The sequence below is a fragment of the Chelonoidis abingdonii genome, chromosome 3 (genome assembly GCF_003597395.2).
Source record: "Chelonoidis abingdonii isolate Lonesome George chromosome 3, CheloAbing_2.0, whole genome shotgun sequence".
In the NCBI taxonomy this organism is placed as follows: domain Eukaryota; kingdom Metazoa; phylum Chordata; order Testudines; family Testudinidae; genus Chelonoidis; species Chelonoidis abingdonii.
In genome coordinates this window covers 216,103,491-216,121,239 of record NC_133771.1, presented here as the reverse complement: position 1 = coordinate 216,121,239, position 17,749 = coordinate 216,103,491, and the positions used below count along the sequence as shown (strand labels likewise).

Genomic DNA, 17,749 nt, shown 5'->3' with positions numbered 1-17,749 from the left:
TAAATACCAGAGGCCTACTCAGCATACTACAGAAGGCAAGGGACAATGCTACTGATGCCAGAAACTACCCAAAATAGATACATTTATGTTTCTTACATGGCTCAGTATTGTCAATTTACACTTAACATCCTTTCAGCTTGTTCCATAAAGTAATCATTTAATCATCCCTTGAAGCCAGAAACTCTATGTGCAATGGCTGACAATTTGGGACAATTTTATCCCAGTGGTAAAGATAAAAACATGTCAAGTCTTATAATTCTTGACAATCGTCAGAACACAAGGCAAAAGCAGCAGAAATCTAAACATTGACTGGAAGAGCTGCCAGACTGCCACTTTGCTCTGTCTACAGCTCAGTGATGTAGCCAGCTCTCTCACTGAGTTAATCAGGCACCACAGCAATGATCAGCTGTAAAAATCAACAGAAAAAGGAGTGTTCAGCAGTGGAGAAGACTGTCTCCCCTGCCTTAGTACTGCCCTGCATATGAATATCAATTCACATGCCGAGGCAGCCCAGTGAGAGGGTGGACAGCTCAGTGGCACTGGCTCAGGAGACCTGCACTCTGTTCCCAGCTACACCACAGATTATCTTTCTGACCTGGGACAAGTCACTTGCCCTCTCTCTGCATCAGTCCCCCAGCACTGCCCTATCTCACAAGGACACTGAGAAAAAATACACTGAAGACTGAGAGGCACTAGGACACTATGATAACGGAGGCCAAGTAAGTTACATAGCTAGGTCCCGTTTTAGGTGTTGTATAGAGTCTATTGCTAACCCTGCATCAGATTTGCTCATTTTTTATGCGACTAGGTAACACACAATCCATTCAGCACCCACCTAAGAGCTGCCATATTGGATATGGAAGGCGAGCGGGAGTGCATGCTGGGCGACGACACCGACCTACTCTGGCTGTGAAGAGAGGAATAATTCTGGAAAGGGGAAGCCATGGGTGAGTCTCCTTTGGAGAGACTCCTGAGGTGCGCGGTCAAAGAGCTGCTGGTGGCCATGTGTTGCGGCGTCCCCACCTGCTCAGAGAACTTTAAGACTGTGCTCTGCTCCTGGAAGAGACAAAAGAAGCCGTACATCATAAGGAACATGAGTGGGTCATAGCAGCCCGAGTGCCCTGGGGTCATTAACCAGCTGTTTACCTCACCAGCACAATTCAAGTTAGATGTCACACACTCAGACTCATTTGCTGCTAGACTTCTCAACCCTGGGGTCTAGTTAGTAACGCTGCTGCAGATTCCAAAGATACTATTGTTCTCCAGGGACACAGTCATTTCAATCAAGCCCTAAGTGAGATAGCTCTCATGCAGTAGCCCCACAGAATGGTGGGGAGAGCATCTGCTTTTCCCCTAGGACTCCTGCACGGAGCAGGGGGAGGAAGACAGCAAGCAGCAGGGCTAAGTAGATTCTCCCTATGTTGGCTTTTCAAAAAAGTGAAGAAAAGAAGGCAGGAAAAGTGCAACAGGGCCACTAGACCCACACTGGAAGCAGTAGAAGGGCCATGGGGTAACCCCCTGGAACTCCTGCCCATGGCCTGGAGAGAAGCAAGTGGGAGTGAAGGAAGGAAGGGTGGGGGTCAGCACTCCCTGACTCCCTTCATCTGTTGTTTGTCTCTTTCCCACAAGTTTTCCACCTGGCTATTAATGGGAGCCAGTTGCTTGTTGCTTTGAGATCTGGCAGATCTTTAGTCAGCAGATTGCCAGGACTACAGCCAAAGGAGCATGATGACAAACGTCGTTTCTCATCCATCATTTATGTGGCAGATACATCTATGTCCACCCAGACACCCCACTCACCCCCAGAAACAGCCATCATTGCTTAAGGCATTTAAACATCGAGTGTTTGGGAAACCCGGCATCCTTAAATCTGGAATGGAGAGATAATTGAAAGAGGAACTGCTCGTCGGAAGTTCCATTGTTTTGATTTATCCATTATATGGACCGGATTGTAAATATTATGTGTTTTCTCTATCTCAGACACACACATACACCTTCCATCTTTAAGTCAGCAATTATTTCTTACCTCCGGTTTTACTCTACGAAGGGCCCAGACTGCATGCAGACTCTGAACGGTGTCATAGGTCATCACAATGGAAGGCTCCTCATTGAGGAACACAATGCGCAGTGTGTAATCAGCAACGTACTGTACTCTAGCCGAGCCAAACACACCTGCTAGAGAAGTAGTGCTCAGGTTAACCCTATCTAAATCAGAAGGACAGTTTCTGTAATAGTGTTATTAATTACACAAAGCTACCATTTCATGTCCCATTTCTGTTGCAACTTTGGTTCTTCCCGTACAGATTCCCTCTCTGGGAGTGCTTGGCAGTTAAGAATATATAGCTAAGCATTCAGACCCAAGGGAAAAGGCCACAGTTTGTTGTATCCAAGTCATTTCAAAGTAGTGTAAATAAGAGGCAGCATTACCTAATGGCTAAGGCACTGGCCTGGGACTCAGAAGACCTGGGTTCTATCTAGCCGGGAACACAATCTAACACAATCCAAAGGCTGGAAGTTGAAGCTAGACAAATTTAGATTGGAAATAAGACATAACTTTGTAAGTGTAACAATTAGCCATTAGCCACTGGAACAACTTTACCGTGAGCAGTGGTGATTCTCCAACACTGAATTTTAAAATCAAGATTGGATATTTTTCTAAAAGCTCTGCTCTAGCAGTTGCTCTGGGGCAGTTCTCTGGCCTGTGTTATACAGAAGGTCAGACCAGATGATGACAACAATGGTCCCTTCTGGCCTTGGAATCTATCCATCTATTCCCAGCTATGTCAATGGTTTGCTGGGTAACCCTGGACGTGTCCCCTCTCTCTTCCTCAGTTTCCCCTTCTGTAAAACAGGGATAATGATGCTGACTTCCTTTGTAGACTGCTTTGAGCTCTACAGCTGAAAAGCACATCACTATACCTGCATGGGGCTCCTGGCCCTCCCCAGTGTTGGGTTTTCGCTACTGGCTCATCCCTTCCCTGCCCGCTTCCCTTGGTGGGGGACACAGCTTGCTCTGCCCCCTAGCTGTTACCAAGTGAATGGGAGGCATCTCCTCCTACTCCCTCACTGTCCAGCCTGGAATAGAGAAGAGGGAATAGGCTGGGGCTGCAACTTCAAATGGGAGTTGAATGTTGGGATGACAGGCACCCCCTGCCCCATATTTCTCCCCATTCTCCCTATCACCAACCTCCCATATCCCCCACTCTCACAACCCCCTCCTGGCCTGACCTCCCCAACCCTTTTCCCCTCCCTACCAACAATCTATGCCCCACCTCTCGCTGCAGCCCCACACCCCTCTCCTTTTACTCATTCACTCTTCCATCCCTGAATTCCCCTTCTACTCCACTCCAACACACACACACACACACCCATATTTCTCCTCACTGCTACAATGCCCTATATTCTCTAGCTCTGCACCAAAAAAACTCTGGAAACATTAAGAGCAGCTCATATGAGACACCCCCTGACCAAGCAGCCCTATGATTTGCTTGCTTTTGATCACCCTCAGTTCTATGTTCAGGATGAACACATCATCCTAACCATTTACTAGAGTCTTCCATCTTCCTGCTAATAATACTGCTAGTGTATAATCAAAGCCTGCATATGGATTTTAGAGCACTTTAAAATATCACATTTAAACCAGAAATTTTGGTCAGAGAGCAAAACTTCCAAAAGGAGCCTCTGCAGAACGCAGGCAAAGCATGAACAATGCACATTCCTGGAAAGCTGCCCAGGGAAGGCCCAAGCTCACAGTGCATGGCTGCTCAGGGACGTCTAAGGCACAGACAAACTGGGCACCTGCCCAGAGCCCCCTGCAGACAGGGAACCCCAGCAGTGATGTGTTTAAAGATAAGATTATCCAATCTTTGACACATTGAACCCCATGAGCTTCAGGAAACTGAATTTTCAGATGTCGCTCATGACTTTGCTGCCCACAAATCCAGACAGTGAAGTTTTTAAAGCAGCTGAATACATGTAAAACTTTTCCTATTACCACTATGTTGTGTTTTTTAAGGCAAGAATTCCTATTTATTTCCTACTGTAATATGGTAGAGGCCCCAATTTACACTGTGCCCAGGGAACTCCGTCATTAAGATGGCCCCATGGATGCTCAAATCACCCCAAATTTAGACCACTAACCTCACTCCACACCCCCAAGAGGACTTGGGGATTTCAAAGCAATCCAAGAAAGCATGTGGATTTTAGAGCACTTAGAATAATCAACCTTTGAACAGCAAGCAACACTTAATCTTAACTATAGCTACAACTCTGCTACAATTTCAAGAAGGATGTAGTTAGTGTGGGGAGTCAGCTGCAATGTGAATATCATGACTCCAGACCCAGTAACATGCGGGTCAATCACCACAGCTCAATGACAGCAAGGTTTCAAATGTAACCAAGCAAGATAGCCACTCTCTCTTTCCTTTGTAGAATCCCTCCTCGGTGGCCAGCCATTCAAAGAGATCTTTTTAGATACCTTAAATATCCTAAAGTTACAATACCAATTACGGGGTTTGTCTACACCACTGGTTTTCAACCAGGGGTACATATACCCCTGGGGGTACATATACCCCTGGGGGTACATATACCCCTGGGGGTACATCAACTTATCTAGATAATTTTACAACAGGCTACACAAAAAGCACTAGCAAAGTCAGTAAAAACTGAAATTTCATACAGACTCTGACCTGTTTATACTGCTCTAGATACTATACATTGAAATGTAAGAATAATATTTATATTCCAATTGATTTTATAATTAGATGCTAAAAATGAGGAAGTCAGCAATTTTCAGTAATAATTTTTTGCATTTTTATGTCTGATTTTGTAAGCAAGTAGTTTTTAAGTGAGGTGAAACTTGGGGATACGCAAGACAGATCACACTCTGGAAAGGGGGACAGCAATCTAGAAAGGGTGAGAGCCGCTGATCTACACAGATGCACACTGTGCAGCAAGCCAGGTTGAAATCTACACCAATGCGCACATGGAATCTTTTACTGCACAGCAGCAGGGTGCATGCAGACAGTTAGCACCTGGCAGATGAGTGCATTGTAGATTTACACCACAGCTTCCACCAACTAAGTATTCATATTGACAGGTCCTAAGTGACATGAAATCCTAAATTAATTAACTTAATATAAATTAATTTAATTAACATGGCTACAACAACACTGCACACATGAAATCCTAACAACAGAGAAGCAGCTAAAATAATCCATTTCTAAATTCTTAAAAGAGATATTTGATAATTCATTAGTTTGTAATATACAGACTATAAAACGGGGAAGGTAAACTTTCAATGCTGTATTCAATAATATTGCTGCTGAATGACTCATTTCTATTTATGGATTTTCATTTTTTTTTTTTTTTTTTTTTTTTTTTAATATGAAGACAACCTATTTCCAGACTTACAAAGAGGAGGTGTTATCTCATCTAAAGGATGTAGCATACTGAACATAGTGGGCAAAGGTTCTCTGGAAAGGAAATGGAAAAATATATTTAAAAATCAAGCATTAACAAGCTGTAAAATCTAACAGATGGATCACAAACACCCACAGCAATTTTAACAGTCAACTCCTCAAAAATAAACAAGTGACATATATGTTCCATGAAGAATAGTTTGTGTGGCTCAACTAACACATCAATAAAAAACCCCAAGCTTTGTTTCTCTAGTACACTTTATCTCAGAGCAGCTGAGAAAACTTACATTGATATTACTATATAAACTTGGAACACTTCACCCACTACTGAAAGGATACAGCTATTTAACAGCACAGAGCAATGCTTAACAGTTCAGAAAAGGAAATGAGGAATCCAACTGAAATTGCAAGGGAAGTTTAGATAGACATGGAGTTACCAGATAAAAACGTGGCAGCACACGAAGACTGAAGAGCCAAGAGATCTCGACTGACCACCACTAACTTGAATGTCAGTTTGAGATCTCATTGGAAAGCTGAAACATTGTGTGTATGATTGCCTCGTTACTTCACACCGTAAGGCAGGACTAGGCTCCAAGTGCTGGCATGCATGCTCAGAAGTGACGTTCTAAACTCTGTTTTTGAGCTTTTTCACCTGAAAGACTCCTCCTACACTTAGCACATGCCACTGGAGAAGTTTTCTGAAAAACATCAATAGGATCAGAGAAACCGTTTTTCTGTTCTCATGGACTTTGACAGTCAGTAACCAAAAAGCAGCTCAGTTTTGTATGTTCAAACTGGATTAGAGATGTAGTCCTTATGGAGAACACATGACTTTCACAAGTCTGACAAAAGTGGAAGTTCTTAATGTAAAACTTTCGAAATGCAGACTGCTAAATAATGGGTCACTCCCTAGCTATTCAGAGCACACTTCTCACTGTGGTATCTCAGCATGGTTAAAAATAAGAACCACATACCCTGGGATGGATGCACATAGTTCCAAGGCAGCTACGCAAGCCACTCCCTAAATCCAACCAATGCCGCATCCTGGCTTTATGCCAGCATGTACCGATTTAAATCATCAATGTCAATCACGATTTAAACTGGCCTGCAGGAAACACTGATTTAAATAATTTATTTAAATCCTGCTTTGCATTTGAACTTATTTTTCCTAAAGAAAAGGTTAATTCTCATTGATTGGTAATCACTAAAATATGTTGATTGGCAACTATAACTATAGCCTTTACAGGACGTTTGGTATTTTTTGCTAAGCAGGATGATACATTTATTTAAGCAATTCTACAGCTTAACATACATTTATTCAGAGTCTTAATTTTTACTTTTTTTACTATGTTGGGAAATGGTGAACATGTTTCTTATTGTGACAGGGTGCACATGGCCCTACAAGGCCCCCTGCTGGAGGATGCGTGGTACTACCACACCTCACCCCACTCCACCCCACAAAAGGAGCAGCAAAGGTAGGTACAATTCGATAAAAGGCTCAAATAAAAGGAGCTGCTGGACCTGAACAGGTCAGTTCCTGGCTGGGACTAGAGGAGCGAGAAAGGGTGCTCCTTGCCGGTCAGAGGAGTTGGAGAGAGAACCAGGTGGCACTGGCATCCAGTGAGGAGGAAGAGGATCTGACAAGTTCTGCCCTGAGGTAAAGGGGAAGAGAAGAGGGCTACACTGGAGAAGGCCCAGGGAATAGCAGGAACTAATTAAAAGCAGCAGTATGTGTATGGTGTTTATAGGGTTCCTGGGTTTGGACCTGGAGCAATGGGCAGGCCCAGGTTACCCCACAGGCCACTGGGAAAGTGGCCTAAGCCCTGAGAAGAGGACAAGGCCCTGTCAGAAAGCCTAAGCGAAGAGCAGGATTTAAAGGCCCCAGAGACAAGGCTGAAGACTCTAACAAGGGCACACCAAGAGTCCTTGTTGGACCTTTGTTACCCCAGAAGGGGTTCATCCATTTGACTGTGTGACTTGGCCAGAGTGCTGAACCACTGAAGACCTGCCTAGCGAAATCAGCAACCTACAAGGGACATATATGAGTGGGAAAGATCATGTTACCACACCTAGCCATTAGGAGGCACTTGAGATGAGTGCCTCATCATCACGCTTCTTCACAAGAAAATTAATTTTTTTATTCATGATCTGAATCAAGCTGCATTTGGATGGAAATCAGAATTCAATTAAAATGTCACAAAAATCGCATTTTACAATTATTTTTGTTAAATAAACCTACCCTAAAAGTACTGGATACCATCTTGTTTTCTTACCATCCAAACACGTTTTGCATTTAAAACTAACTGGTTCTTCAAACAAAAGTAGCATTATCTGTAGTTAATGAATTGAATTGATTGTTCTGGTCACCATGTTTTTCAAGATTTTAGAACTGGACGATCTCACTCTCTCATTTGTATTCAGAGATGGGAAAAGGAAAACAAGCTTCCTTGTTGTTTTTTTTTAAACTCCTAATTGGTTTCTCAACTTTGAATGAATTAGTTGAACAAAGTGAAATGAAGAAAATATTTTCTCTGCACCTGCAGAGGCAACTACTGTCAAAAGCGGTTTAGCACTTCAACAAACTCTCGTTCTAGCTGCTTAGCCAGGGACTTCCACCAGTTCAGTGGTTTGACTTTCTTTTAAACTTCAGCAGCAAATATGCACTACAGTACTTGAATATGGATTTTTAATTGAATGTAAATGACTTTAATAGACTGTAGTAAGCGTAGGCCTGAACACAGTGTGTCAATTTAAAACTTAGTTTTAAATAGGTTTATTTTTAAAATGAAAAATGTATTTAATTAAAATTTTAAAATCTATTGTTTTTAATCTCTGATAATTATCCACCCTGCTTTACGCCTATTGATTGGGGGAAGAATCCTAATCCATTCCTGGCTGTGTTGATGAAGAAAAGCACATACTGAGGTCAGAGAAGGGGTTCTCAAGCTGATCCCCAGTGTCTTGGAGTTAGGGAAGGAGTCAGCCACTCTTTCTTTGTCTATCCCTGACTGAATTTCCCAATCCACCACCATTACTGTGACTCCAGCCCCAGGGCAAAAGATCCCAGAACCCTGTAGTAATAAGGTCTGGTAGAATATTACTCTGCCTCCCCCTGAAGCTGTGCGAAAAGAGACTCTGACCTTTGTCAGGCCTCAGGATCAACCCCAGTCTCTACAAGCCTCTCCCTTCAAATTCTTGATATTCCACCCAGCTTCCAAGCCCTTCTGACCAACTTCCCAAAAGCCCTGACCCCTTTTAGATGCTTAAACCCCACCTCCTGTACTGCCAAATGTCCTAATAAATCGGGTACAGAGGCCTAAGTAGTGGTGAGAGCCCAGAAATGGTGCACAACTTGGAATGGAGAGTTGCCAGGGAGATGTATCCAAGATACGTAAACGTAAGACTGTGCTGACACGTCCCATGCCATGTAGGGCACACGTAGCTACATGCTGCAGTGAAGGGCCAGCTGCATCCACACTCCCTGAGGTGTGCAGCTAAACCTGGCAGTACAGTGTAAGGCTCCTGCTGGAGGAGGCAGCAGGACACTAGACTGCTAAAAGTCGCTGTGTAGACATGGGAGGCACTGCTTGGGTGTGCAGAACGCCACGAAGGGCATATACCCTGTGGTTCTGGCATGTCTGTACTCTACTTGTCTAAGCAGTGCCCTACCGTCTACATGCTATTTATACCCATGCTAGCTGTGTGTCCATTGTCTGCACCCTGCACACTGCTGTATATGCACAACATAACCCAACACAGCTCTAACACCTTCACCTGCATTTGCTTAACAGTGCTACAGTGATTGGCATTGTACAAAACAGCTTTACCAACATATTTATTCCCCTGTCCCCCAAGCCTTAATATGTAACCAGATACACAGCAGTGCAGCCCTAGCCACCAGACTAAGCCATGCAGCAAGTTATCTGTGGGAGTTTTCCTTGCAGATACAAGGTGGATGAAATAATCCATTTACAATTTTTAACACCTACTTTATACACCAACATTTTTAATGCACAATTAAAGTGGAGATTTAAATATAAAGAGGTAAGAAGTGCTCAACCTTACCTCAACAAAACCACCATAAACCTACGCTCCTGCTGGCTGCTCTCTCTCCAGACACAGGCCAGACACCTTTCCAGAGCCAAATACACCTCAACTCTTCCCTTGTGGGTATGTGCATTACAACACAGGCTTTAATTTCATAATGGAGTCCACACTGACATAGCAGCAAAGAGTCCTGTGGCACCTTATAAACTAACAGACGTATCGGAGCATGAACTTTTGTGGGTGAATACCCATTTCGTCAGATGCATGTCACACTGACATGTCACCAAGGTGGGTCTTGCATCAGGGGACCAAGAGCAAAGCAGAGTCTCCAGCTGGTGTAAGAGAATCACGCAGGAGGGACATTGCCTCCAGAAGCTGAAAGTCTAATACTGTGTTTGACATGTGCAAAGGAGCTTGACGGCAGTGCTCAGACCAGTGTGGGCACTGTAGCCGAGAATGTCTTTACTCTTTCCACGTTTACACTCTAAATCTTACTTGTGCATGGAATGGAAACATAATTCAACACATCCCAATGTCCTGATGCGTTTCACACCACTTTGGTAGACAGCAACACTTGTACTAAAAGGACAGTTAAAATTTCATCTCACTGCTTTAGATTAGACAACTTATTCCACAACACAACAAAGACACTCAGTAACCACTCTCACAACATACCTGGGTGGACTCAGAGGGACTTCATGTGAAGTGCTGCTGCGTTCAAACAACAAGCCATATTTTGTTGGCCAGACATTTGCTACCTACAAGAGACAGAAATCTTTTAAAAACTGAATGGCTTAAATTTAAAATGCTCCTGCACTTGAGCATCCGGTTACGATAAAACCAAAACATTTAACTATTGTTTAGGGCAGAATACAATGTTATATATGTAAAACAAAACACCTCAACATAGGATGACAATGTATCTGTGCTTTACCACATCCTATTTCTGAACACAACCAATATACAAATGTGAAAATATACTAAGAACAAGAGATTAGGTCATTTGATTAGTGTTAGACTGACAGCCTCTCAAGAGAAATATGCAAAAAGAAGCCATGTTTTCTGACCTATATGAAAGTTTTGGCATCTACCTATCTAAAGGTTTTGTACTGTGACCCATCATTTAGGTTGGATATTAGGAAAAAGTTCCTAACTGTCAGGGTGGTTAAACACTGGAATAAATTGCCTAGGGAGGTTGTGGAATCTCCATCTCTGGAGATATTTAAGAGTAGGTTAGATAAATGTCTAACAGGGAAGGTCTAGACAGTATTTGGTCCTGCCATGAGGGCAGGGGACTGGACTCGATGACCTCTCGAGGTCCCTTCTAGTCCTAGAATCCATGCATTGTAGTGTCCGAGTATCTTCCATGTAAAATAAACTGGCAATAACAATGTTCACAGTGCACTTCAGAATCTCTGGCTCTTCTTTATTTTTCAGGTTAGAACACTGAATAGAACAAAGTCTTCCGAGTCTCAATCCTGATCCACTAAGCCAGGGATCGGCAACCTTTGGCACGCAGACAACCAGAGTAAGGACCCCGGTGAGCTGAGCCAGTTTGTTTACCTGCTGCATCTGCAGGTTCAGCCAATCGCAGCTTTCACTGGACGCGGTTCACAGCTCCAGGCCAACAGGGGCGATGGGAAGTGGCAGCCAGCACATCCCTTGACCTGTGCCACTTCCCGCAGCCCCTATTGGCCTGGAGCAGTGAACCGTGGCCAGTGGGAGCCGCAATCAGCCAAACCTGCAGACGCGGCAGGTAAACAAACCAGTCCAGCCCATCAGGATGCTTATCCTGGCGAGCCACATGACAAAGGTTGCCAATCCCTGCACTAAGCCATACCCACTTCTGCTTTGTCACACCCTCACTTGTTAGTACAATTATTAAAAATTCACACCAAGGATTACTAGATTATAGCTACATTTCAAGCACCATCCACACCAAAAGACAAATGAGGAACAACAACTACAACAACATGCACATTAAAATAAATGAGAGCATTTAAAAAAATATACTTACCTGAAAAGGCAAGGAAGCAATGTAATCCCGTCCTTCTATGCTATGAACATTTATGCAGGAGCTCTGCAATATGCAGATACATTTTTCTACTACTTCATCACCATCTGAAATTGGGTAAGAACACAAAAATAATTTTTAGTCCTGCCATGAAGTTTCTCTGTACACAAAGTAGGGACTTTTGTTATTAGCTGTGCAATTCTAAAATGGTTGGTTAGTTTCTGTTGTGACAACTGGGCCTACAAATTTACCCAAATTGAGAGGGTAACTCTAAAAAGTATGTAACAGTTCATAAGACATTACAATAACCTATAACAATAAATGTTGATGTGAAAAAGTAAGAAGAGAGACAGAATAACTGAATTAGTCTAAACAGAAAGGTCAAGTTAATATGATTCAAGGACTGTGTTGAAATGACGCTTTTTAAAAACAGGAGATGTGGAGCCATACGTTAATGAGTCAAAATTGATATATCAGATATTAGGTTTAATTGGGGAACAAAATAATAAGGATGGACTATTCCACCCATCACTCCCTTCTGGGTCCTTAACTGAAAGAAATTTTATGGGTAAGTGTGAAAAAAACAAAAACAAAAAGAAGAACAGAAAGAAAGAACAGATAGAGGCTACTGGAGTGAGGTACACCATCATAGCTGTCACTCCTTACGATTTTCTGGAACCCCAGGCCTTCATTATCCTGATCCTGACTGGCCACCTGACCAGAACAAGCCAGCAAGAGAGGGACCCAGATGACATTGTCACCTCTACCAGTTCCAGCTGAATCCCAAACGCCTATTGGGATAACAGTTATAACCATCTCTGATAACGTCTAAGAGACTGTCAGACAAGGGAGCTTTTCCTTCTAAAACCTGTCAACAGCCAAAGGGAAAGGTAAAAAGGGATGTTGGCACAATGAAAGCCTTACTTGATGCTTTACATTTCAAATGCTTGAACTGATTTTCCCTCTTTTCTGTGTCTTTAATAAAAGAATGTTAAAAGTGTGTTTGCCATGGTGTCAAGCGGCCTGAAGTCTCCACATCAAACCTCACAACTTGTTTACCACTGTTAAGTGCTGGACAGTGACTGGGTTATGTTAACACTTTGGCCCATATATCCCATCTCAATTACTACATCACTTCCCAAGTCAAGAAAATTAAACTCAGATAAAATAGTAGTTTGGTAGTAAAGTAAAATAAGAATGAAACTTACTGTCGACTTTCTCAGATTTTTCCTGTGGTACAGTGAAATCACACCATAAAGCCTAAAAACCAAAAATAATATGCAGTAACTTATGAAAGACAAGCTGGTATTAATACCAAATTCTCTTTTTTAATTGTATTCTGTAACAGAATGTCCCCCTGCTCCAAGAGAGGTTTTAAGCCACATTTCAGTTAACTAGTATTGATTAGCTAATATGCACCCATTCAATGGCTATAGTTTCCGAGTTCGTACCTGCAGAACAGGGCTGTCAACAGTGAAAGCCTTATAAACAGCAGATGCTTGGCTTTTACTTCCTTTGCTCCAAATGACCATATTGCCAGCCACATACAATTCTTCATCATATTCCACTTCTTCCCCAACATCACTGACACCTCTCCTTAAAAGCCAACTTTCCTGAAAACCAAAAGAATTAAAAAAAGTCACAACTTCCTCTCAATGGCAGGCTGACAGACTCACAGCTAGTGTGATCTGAAAGTGTGGCATAACTTTATGTTTTATAAATTAATCAAATCGAGATCTGAGGCAACACTGCAGAGGAGATTGGATTTTTGTTTCAACTTCTAGTTTTCCCTGTTTTAAAAAAAATATTCCATACACACAGAAAAATCCGAACTCACAATCGGATACAAGATCATATATAGTGTGCCAGACGGAGAACACAGACAACCTTCTGCTTATCAGGAAGTGCTGTGTCTACTATCCTTGCTCCGCACCAACAGAAAATCCAACCAGGAAGACACATCAGGAACCTTCTGCTGCCTTGTGTCAGGAAACCCACTCAATTTTCCTGCTTTGTTCATGGTGTGCTTGGGTTGTCTTTGTACGGCCTTTTCTTTTCTTTTTTTTTTCTCCCTTCTTCTTAAGCGAGCAGGAAGGAAGTCTGTAGTCCTCAGTGCATTTGCCTGAATCCTGATCACAGCAGAACATCAATCACATCACAAACCTGTCACACAATTTTTCCTGATTTGTGTGTGTATGGGAGTAAGGGAGAAATCACATAACGAAAGTGATGTTGATGAAGAATAAATTGGCATCCCTTCACATCCCGGTGCCTTCAATGCACTGGAAATTGCTTTGCAGTGGTTTGAAAGACAAGAAGCAAGAAATGCAGTGCACCATACTGCAACTTATGCACCGCACCTACTGTAATTTTGAGATGTTCAATTTTAGGAACTCAATTCCCAATTAAGCGACAAAGAGTCCTGTGGCACCTTACAGACTAACAGACATATTGGAGCATAAGCTTTCATGGGTGAACACCCGTGTGCATCTGACGACGTGGATATTCACCCACGAAAGCTCATGCTTCAATACGTCTGTTAGTCTATAAGGTGCCACAGGACTCTTTGTCACTTTTACAGATCCAGACTAACACGGCTACCCCCTGATACTTAATTCCCAATTAGTTCATAAAATAGGAGTTCTACTGCATAAGGCAGCTGAAACCAATTCTGCATTCTACTGGCTCCCAAAAATCTTTTCTTATGGTAGTCAAAAAAAATTGGAGTTTAAGCAAGTAGAGGAAAAAAGCAAACATTTGGAGCTAGGTTAGAGGGCCTCTTCCTGTTCCTAGATTCACTTATTTTAAAAATAAACCAAGCTTCAAGTTTTCAGGCAGGTATGCACACAGTTCATGGACCGGCCTAGATATTCAAAGTGATAACTTTAAAATTGCTACTTAATTTCTTTACCTAACACTACTATACCACCTTGGATGATTCAGTCAATTTGTTTTTCCTCTATTTATACTGTTTAGTTTTGCATTTCTCAGCTTGGACAAAAACCAGTTTTGTGTTCAAGTTTTTCTCATTTGTGTAGAGTTTGGTTTGCAAACAATACAGGGGATGTTTGTTTATTTAAAAACTACTGTTTTTCCACTGAAATTTGAAAAAAACACATCAAGGAAACATTTCTGCTGGCCTCAGATTTTACGAAAGTTTGTTCCCACACAATCTAAAAGGTGTCAGACTGATAGCCCCACAAGCTACAATTTTATGTTTATTCCCCAAGTACATGCAGCATGAACAACTGTAGCGCAGACTTCCCTTCCCAATTCATCTGAATCCAGTCCTAGAGAAAGCAACCTATGAATGAGAGGGTAGCCTTCACTCCATGCTCATTTGCTCTTTGACTTATCTGCAGAGACTGATGACGAGTTCCAGCCCCATAATTGCTCTGTGCCTGTTACTGTTTTACAACAACCTCACAGTGTTTCCACCAACAAGAAAAACAACACGCAGTTATGCCACTATGTTTCTGAGGTTAAAGAGCACTGAGAGCCCTTTCAACCTTATACCTAAGTAGTCAATGTACTGGGGTATACTGTTACCCTGATGTATACAGATACGTGCATGTACATCTCTATTCATCAGAATAGACGTTACACATTCTCCTGTACTTTCGGGATCTGTTCTGGAAATTGTCTTGGCTGGTTCATTACAGACCTCCAAGAGTTTAAAAAAAAAATAATTACAATGCTTCTCTTCAGCACCGAGGCAATATCTGGCCAGCTTTTCACTGGCAAAAACTTTGCTTTTTTTAAACTGCAAAAAATCTAATTTTAATATGTTAATCCATCTCAACATATATTTAACAAGGAGATGGCCTATACTAGCACAGCTAAAGTGGTACACTTTGTGTGTACGGATTTCCCTTTAATGCTTCCACTCACAATGCAAGTGTAGTTATCGCAACAGTTAGTTTGTGGAAGCTCACAGAAGTCAATGGCAGTTTGGCCAAATCATAGTGGGGGGTTTTTTGTTTGGTTGGTTTTTTTTGCTGTGACAGGATTTGAGCTGGGGCTGGAACCAGTCTGGCAATGATATGAGATGCTCCAGTCCTCATGTGAATTAGAGATTTAGAGCCCATGGGGGGAGGGAAGGGGACACCCCTCTGACTGGCTGCCTTCCCCACACCCTGGGGCACAATCACCAGAGCTGCTGATTGAAGAGCTCTCTCCCCACCTCTTCCCAGCAACCTGAAGCCATTTTCACAGGAGGGCATGAGGGAGCAGAAAAAGCCTATCAGCTCATGCAGCTCTGCCTCCTGTGACAAACAAGGAAGGCTCCTCTGCTCCTCCCTCCAACACTCGGCCTAAGGATAGGGTGGGGTGAAGAGCCCCTAAAGATGCTCCTCCCCAAACTGGAAGGCTGAACAGAGACCCCTCACCAGGCCTGGGTGAGGAGCCTCAGGAGGAGATGGGCAGATGTGGCACTGAAGGGGTTTTTTTAAAAATTTTTTTGGCCAATCCATGATTTTTGGGGTCTAACTCACGATTCTTGATCTCAAGGCTGGCAATACTGCAATGGGACTACACACATGCTTACAGTTAGCCAGGCATTTAAGCATTTTGCTGACGTGGGGCATATAATAGCAAATCAAAATGTCAATATCTTTTTATACCCACAGAATGGGAAATAGTGCATTAAAGTATGCTCTCTCTCACTCTCTTTTTAATTCATAATCTGCTTGAACAATACAAGCCACTATTCCATGTTTCTCTTGCAGAGGATTGCCTAAGTCTAGCATTGCCTTATTTCAGAACATATTGTGCACATAGTTTACTGAAGACACTTCATTGCAGCTCTTTTTCAAATATTCAAGCATCTGGCTTAATGACTAAAATAAATGCTGAATCAGAACACACAATTTTACCTTCTGTTTTTCATGGATTGTAACCTCCTGAAGGGATCCCACCAAGCCAGCTGCTCCATCAGAAGACCATAATTCAGAGGCTGGCTGCAGCTGCCGAAGTTGAAGGTTTAGGGCATTAGGGTGGTGCTTGCAGTGGTCACGGCCAAAAGGAACAAACTCCTGCAAATCCCCTGCTGCTATCATCATTACCCTCTCTTCATAGTTGTTCGACATGGGTTCCAAATATCAACATTATTTCTGAAACAAAAACAGAACGCTGGTCTGTCTCAATGGTCATATCTAAGCTGTAAAGCATGCAACTCACCTTATTACATATTGCAATCAAACTTTTCTATATAAAACTTAATTTTCATTAAAAACAAATAAATAACAATAATGGTTCAAAGTCTTTTATTGCTGGTAGTGTGTAATTCTAATAGGTTATGTTTCAGTTATTTCTATTTTAACTTGCATCTCCTTTGTAATGAAAAAACTCAGTCTACTAATATTAAGGGGTGAGGACAAGAGAAGGAAAACAATTAAAATTATTTCAGCTGATTTTAATTCTAGTACTTGCTACTTTTCTAAGGCATGGTCTACAGTAGGAAATTAGGTCAGTAGAACTATATGGCTGAGGATGTGACATATCCACACCCCTGAAGAACAGTGAACTGACCAACTCCCTGGTGTAGACAACACTCGGTCAATGGGAGAAAGCTACCACCTCTTGGGGAAGTGGAGTACCTATGCAGAAGGGTAGGCATAGGTAGTGTCTTCACTGAGGTCCTACAGCATTTTAAGTGAAGACAAGCCCTAAATATTAAGATTCTCCATCCATGACCATTTTAAAGTCAACATTGGATGTTGACAGAATCTGCTTTCCAAATCCCCCATTGATTTGCATTAATTACCCTCCTTTAATTCTATATTAATCGAGTCCCGTATCAGCTGTTCCGTTATCTTGCACAGGATGGATATAAAGCCGACAGGACTATAATTACATGGCTCAATCTGTTTACACTTTTTAAAAATTGGCACAGCATTAGGTCTCTTTCAACTCTCTGGAAATTCCATAGTGCTGCAAGACTTATTGAAAAATCAACATTAATGGTTCAGCAAGTTCCTCGGCCATCTCTTTTTAAATTATTGGATGCATGTTACCTGGACCTGCAGATTACAAAATGCCTAACTTTAGTAGCTTCTATGTAACATCGTTCTGAGATACTAGTGGAATAAAAAGAGTGAAAAATATAGTCTGTTTTTTCCCCCCACTTCTGTCTTTTTCACATTATTAGGGATAATTCTACCATTTTCATTCAATAATAGACCAATACCAGTGTCAAAATTCTTCCTGTCACTTAAATATTTTTAAAAACCTTTTGTATTGTTCTTAACCAGCTGGCCGTAGAGTTCTC

The 17,749-nt window shown here is 42.2% G+C and overlaps 1 protein-coding gene across 3 annotated transcripts in view; it reads right to left on the bottom strand.

Moving 5' to 3' along the window:
- ANAPC1 (anaphase promoting complex subunit 1) overlaps positions 1–16,595 on the bottom strand; it is a 75,167-nt gene extending 58,572 nt beyond the window's left edge. For all 3 annotated transcript variants that reach the window (XM_032770550.2, XM_032770553.2, XM_075064541.1), the window contains exons 1-8: positions 16,356–16,595; positions 12,933–13,094; positions 12,690–12,741; positions 11,485–11,588; positions 10,143–10,225; positions 5,397–5,474; positions 2,027–2,201; positions 836–1,056 (exon numbers count right to left, since the gene is read on the bottom strand). In XM_032770550.2, the coding sequence (XP_032626441.1) occupies positions 836–1,056; positions 2,027–2,201; positions 5,397–5,474; positions 10,143–10,225; positions 11,485–11,588; positions 12,690–12,741; positions 12,933–13,094; positions 16,356–16,568 (1,088 nt within the window). In that variant the 5' untranslated portion in view covers positions 16,569–16,595. The remainder of the gene's footprint in view (positions 1–835; positions 1,057–2,026; positions 2,202–5,396; positions 5,475–10,142; positions 10,226–11,484; positions 11,589–12,689; positions 12,742–12,932; positions 13,095–16,355) is intronic.
- Between the last annotated feature and the right edge of the window lie 1,154 nt (positions 16,596–17,749).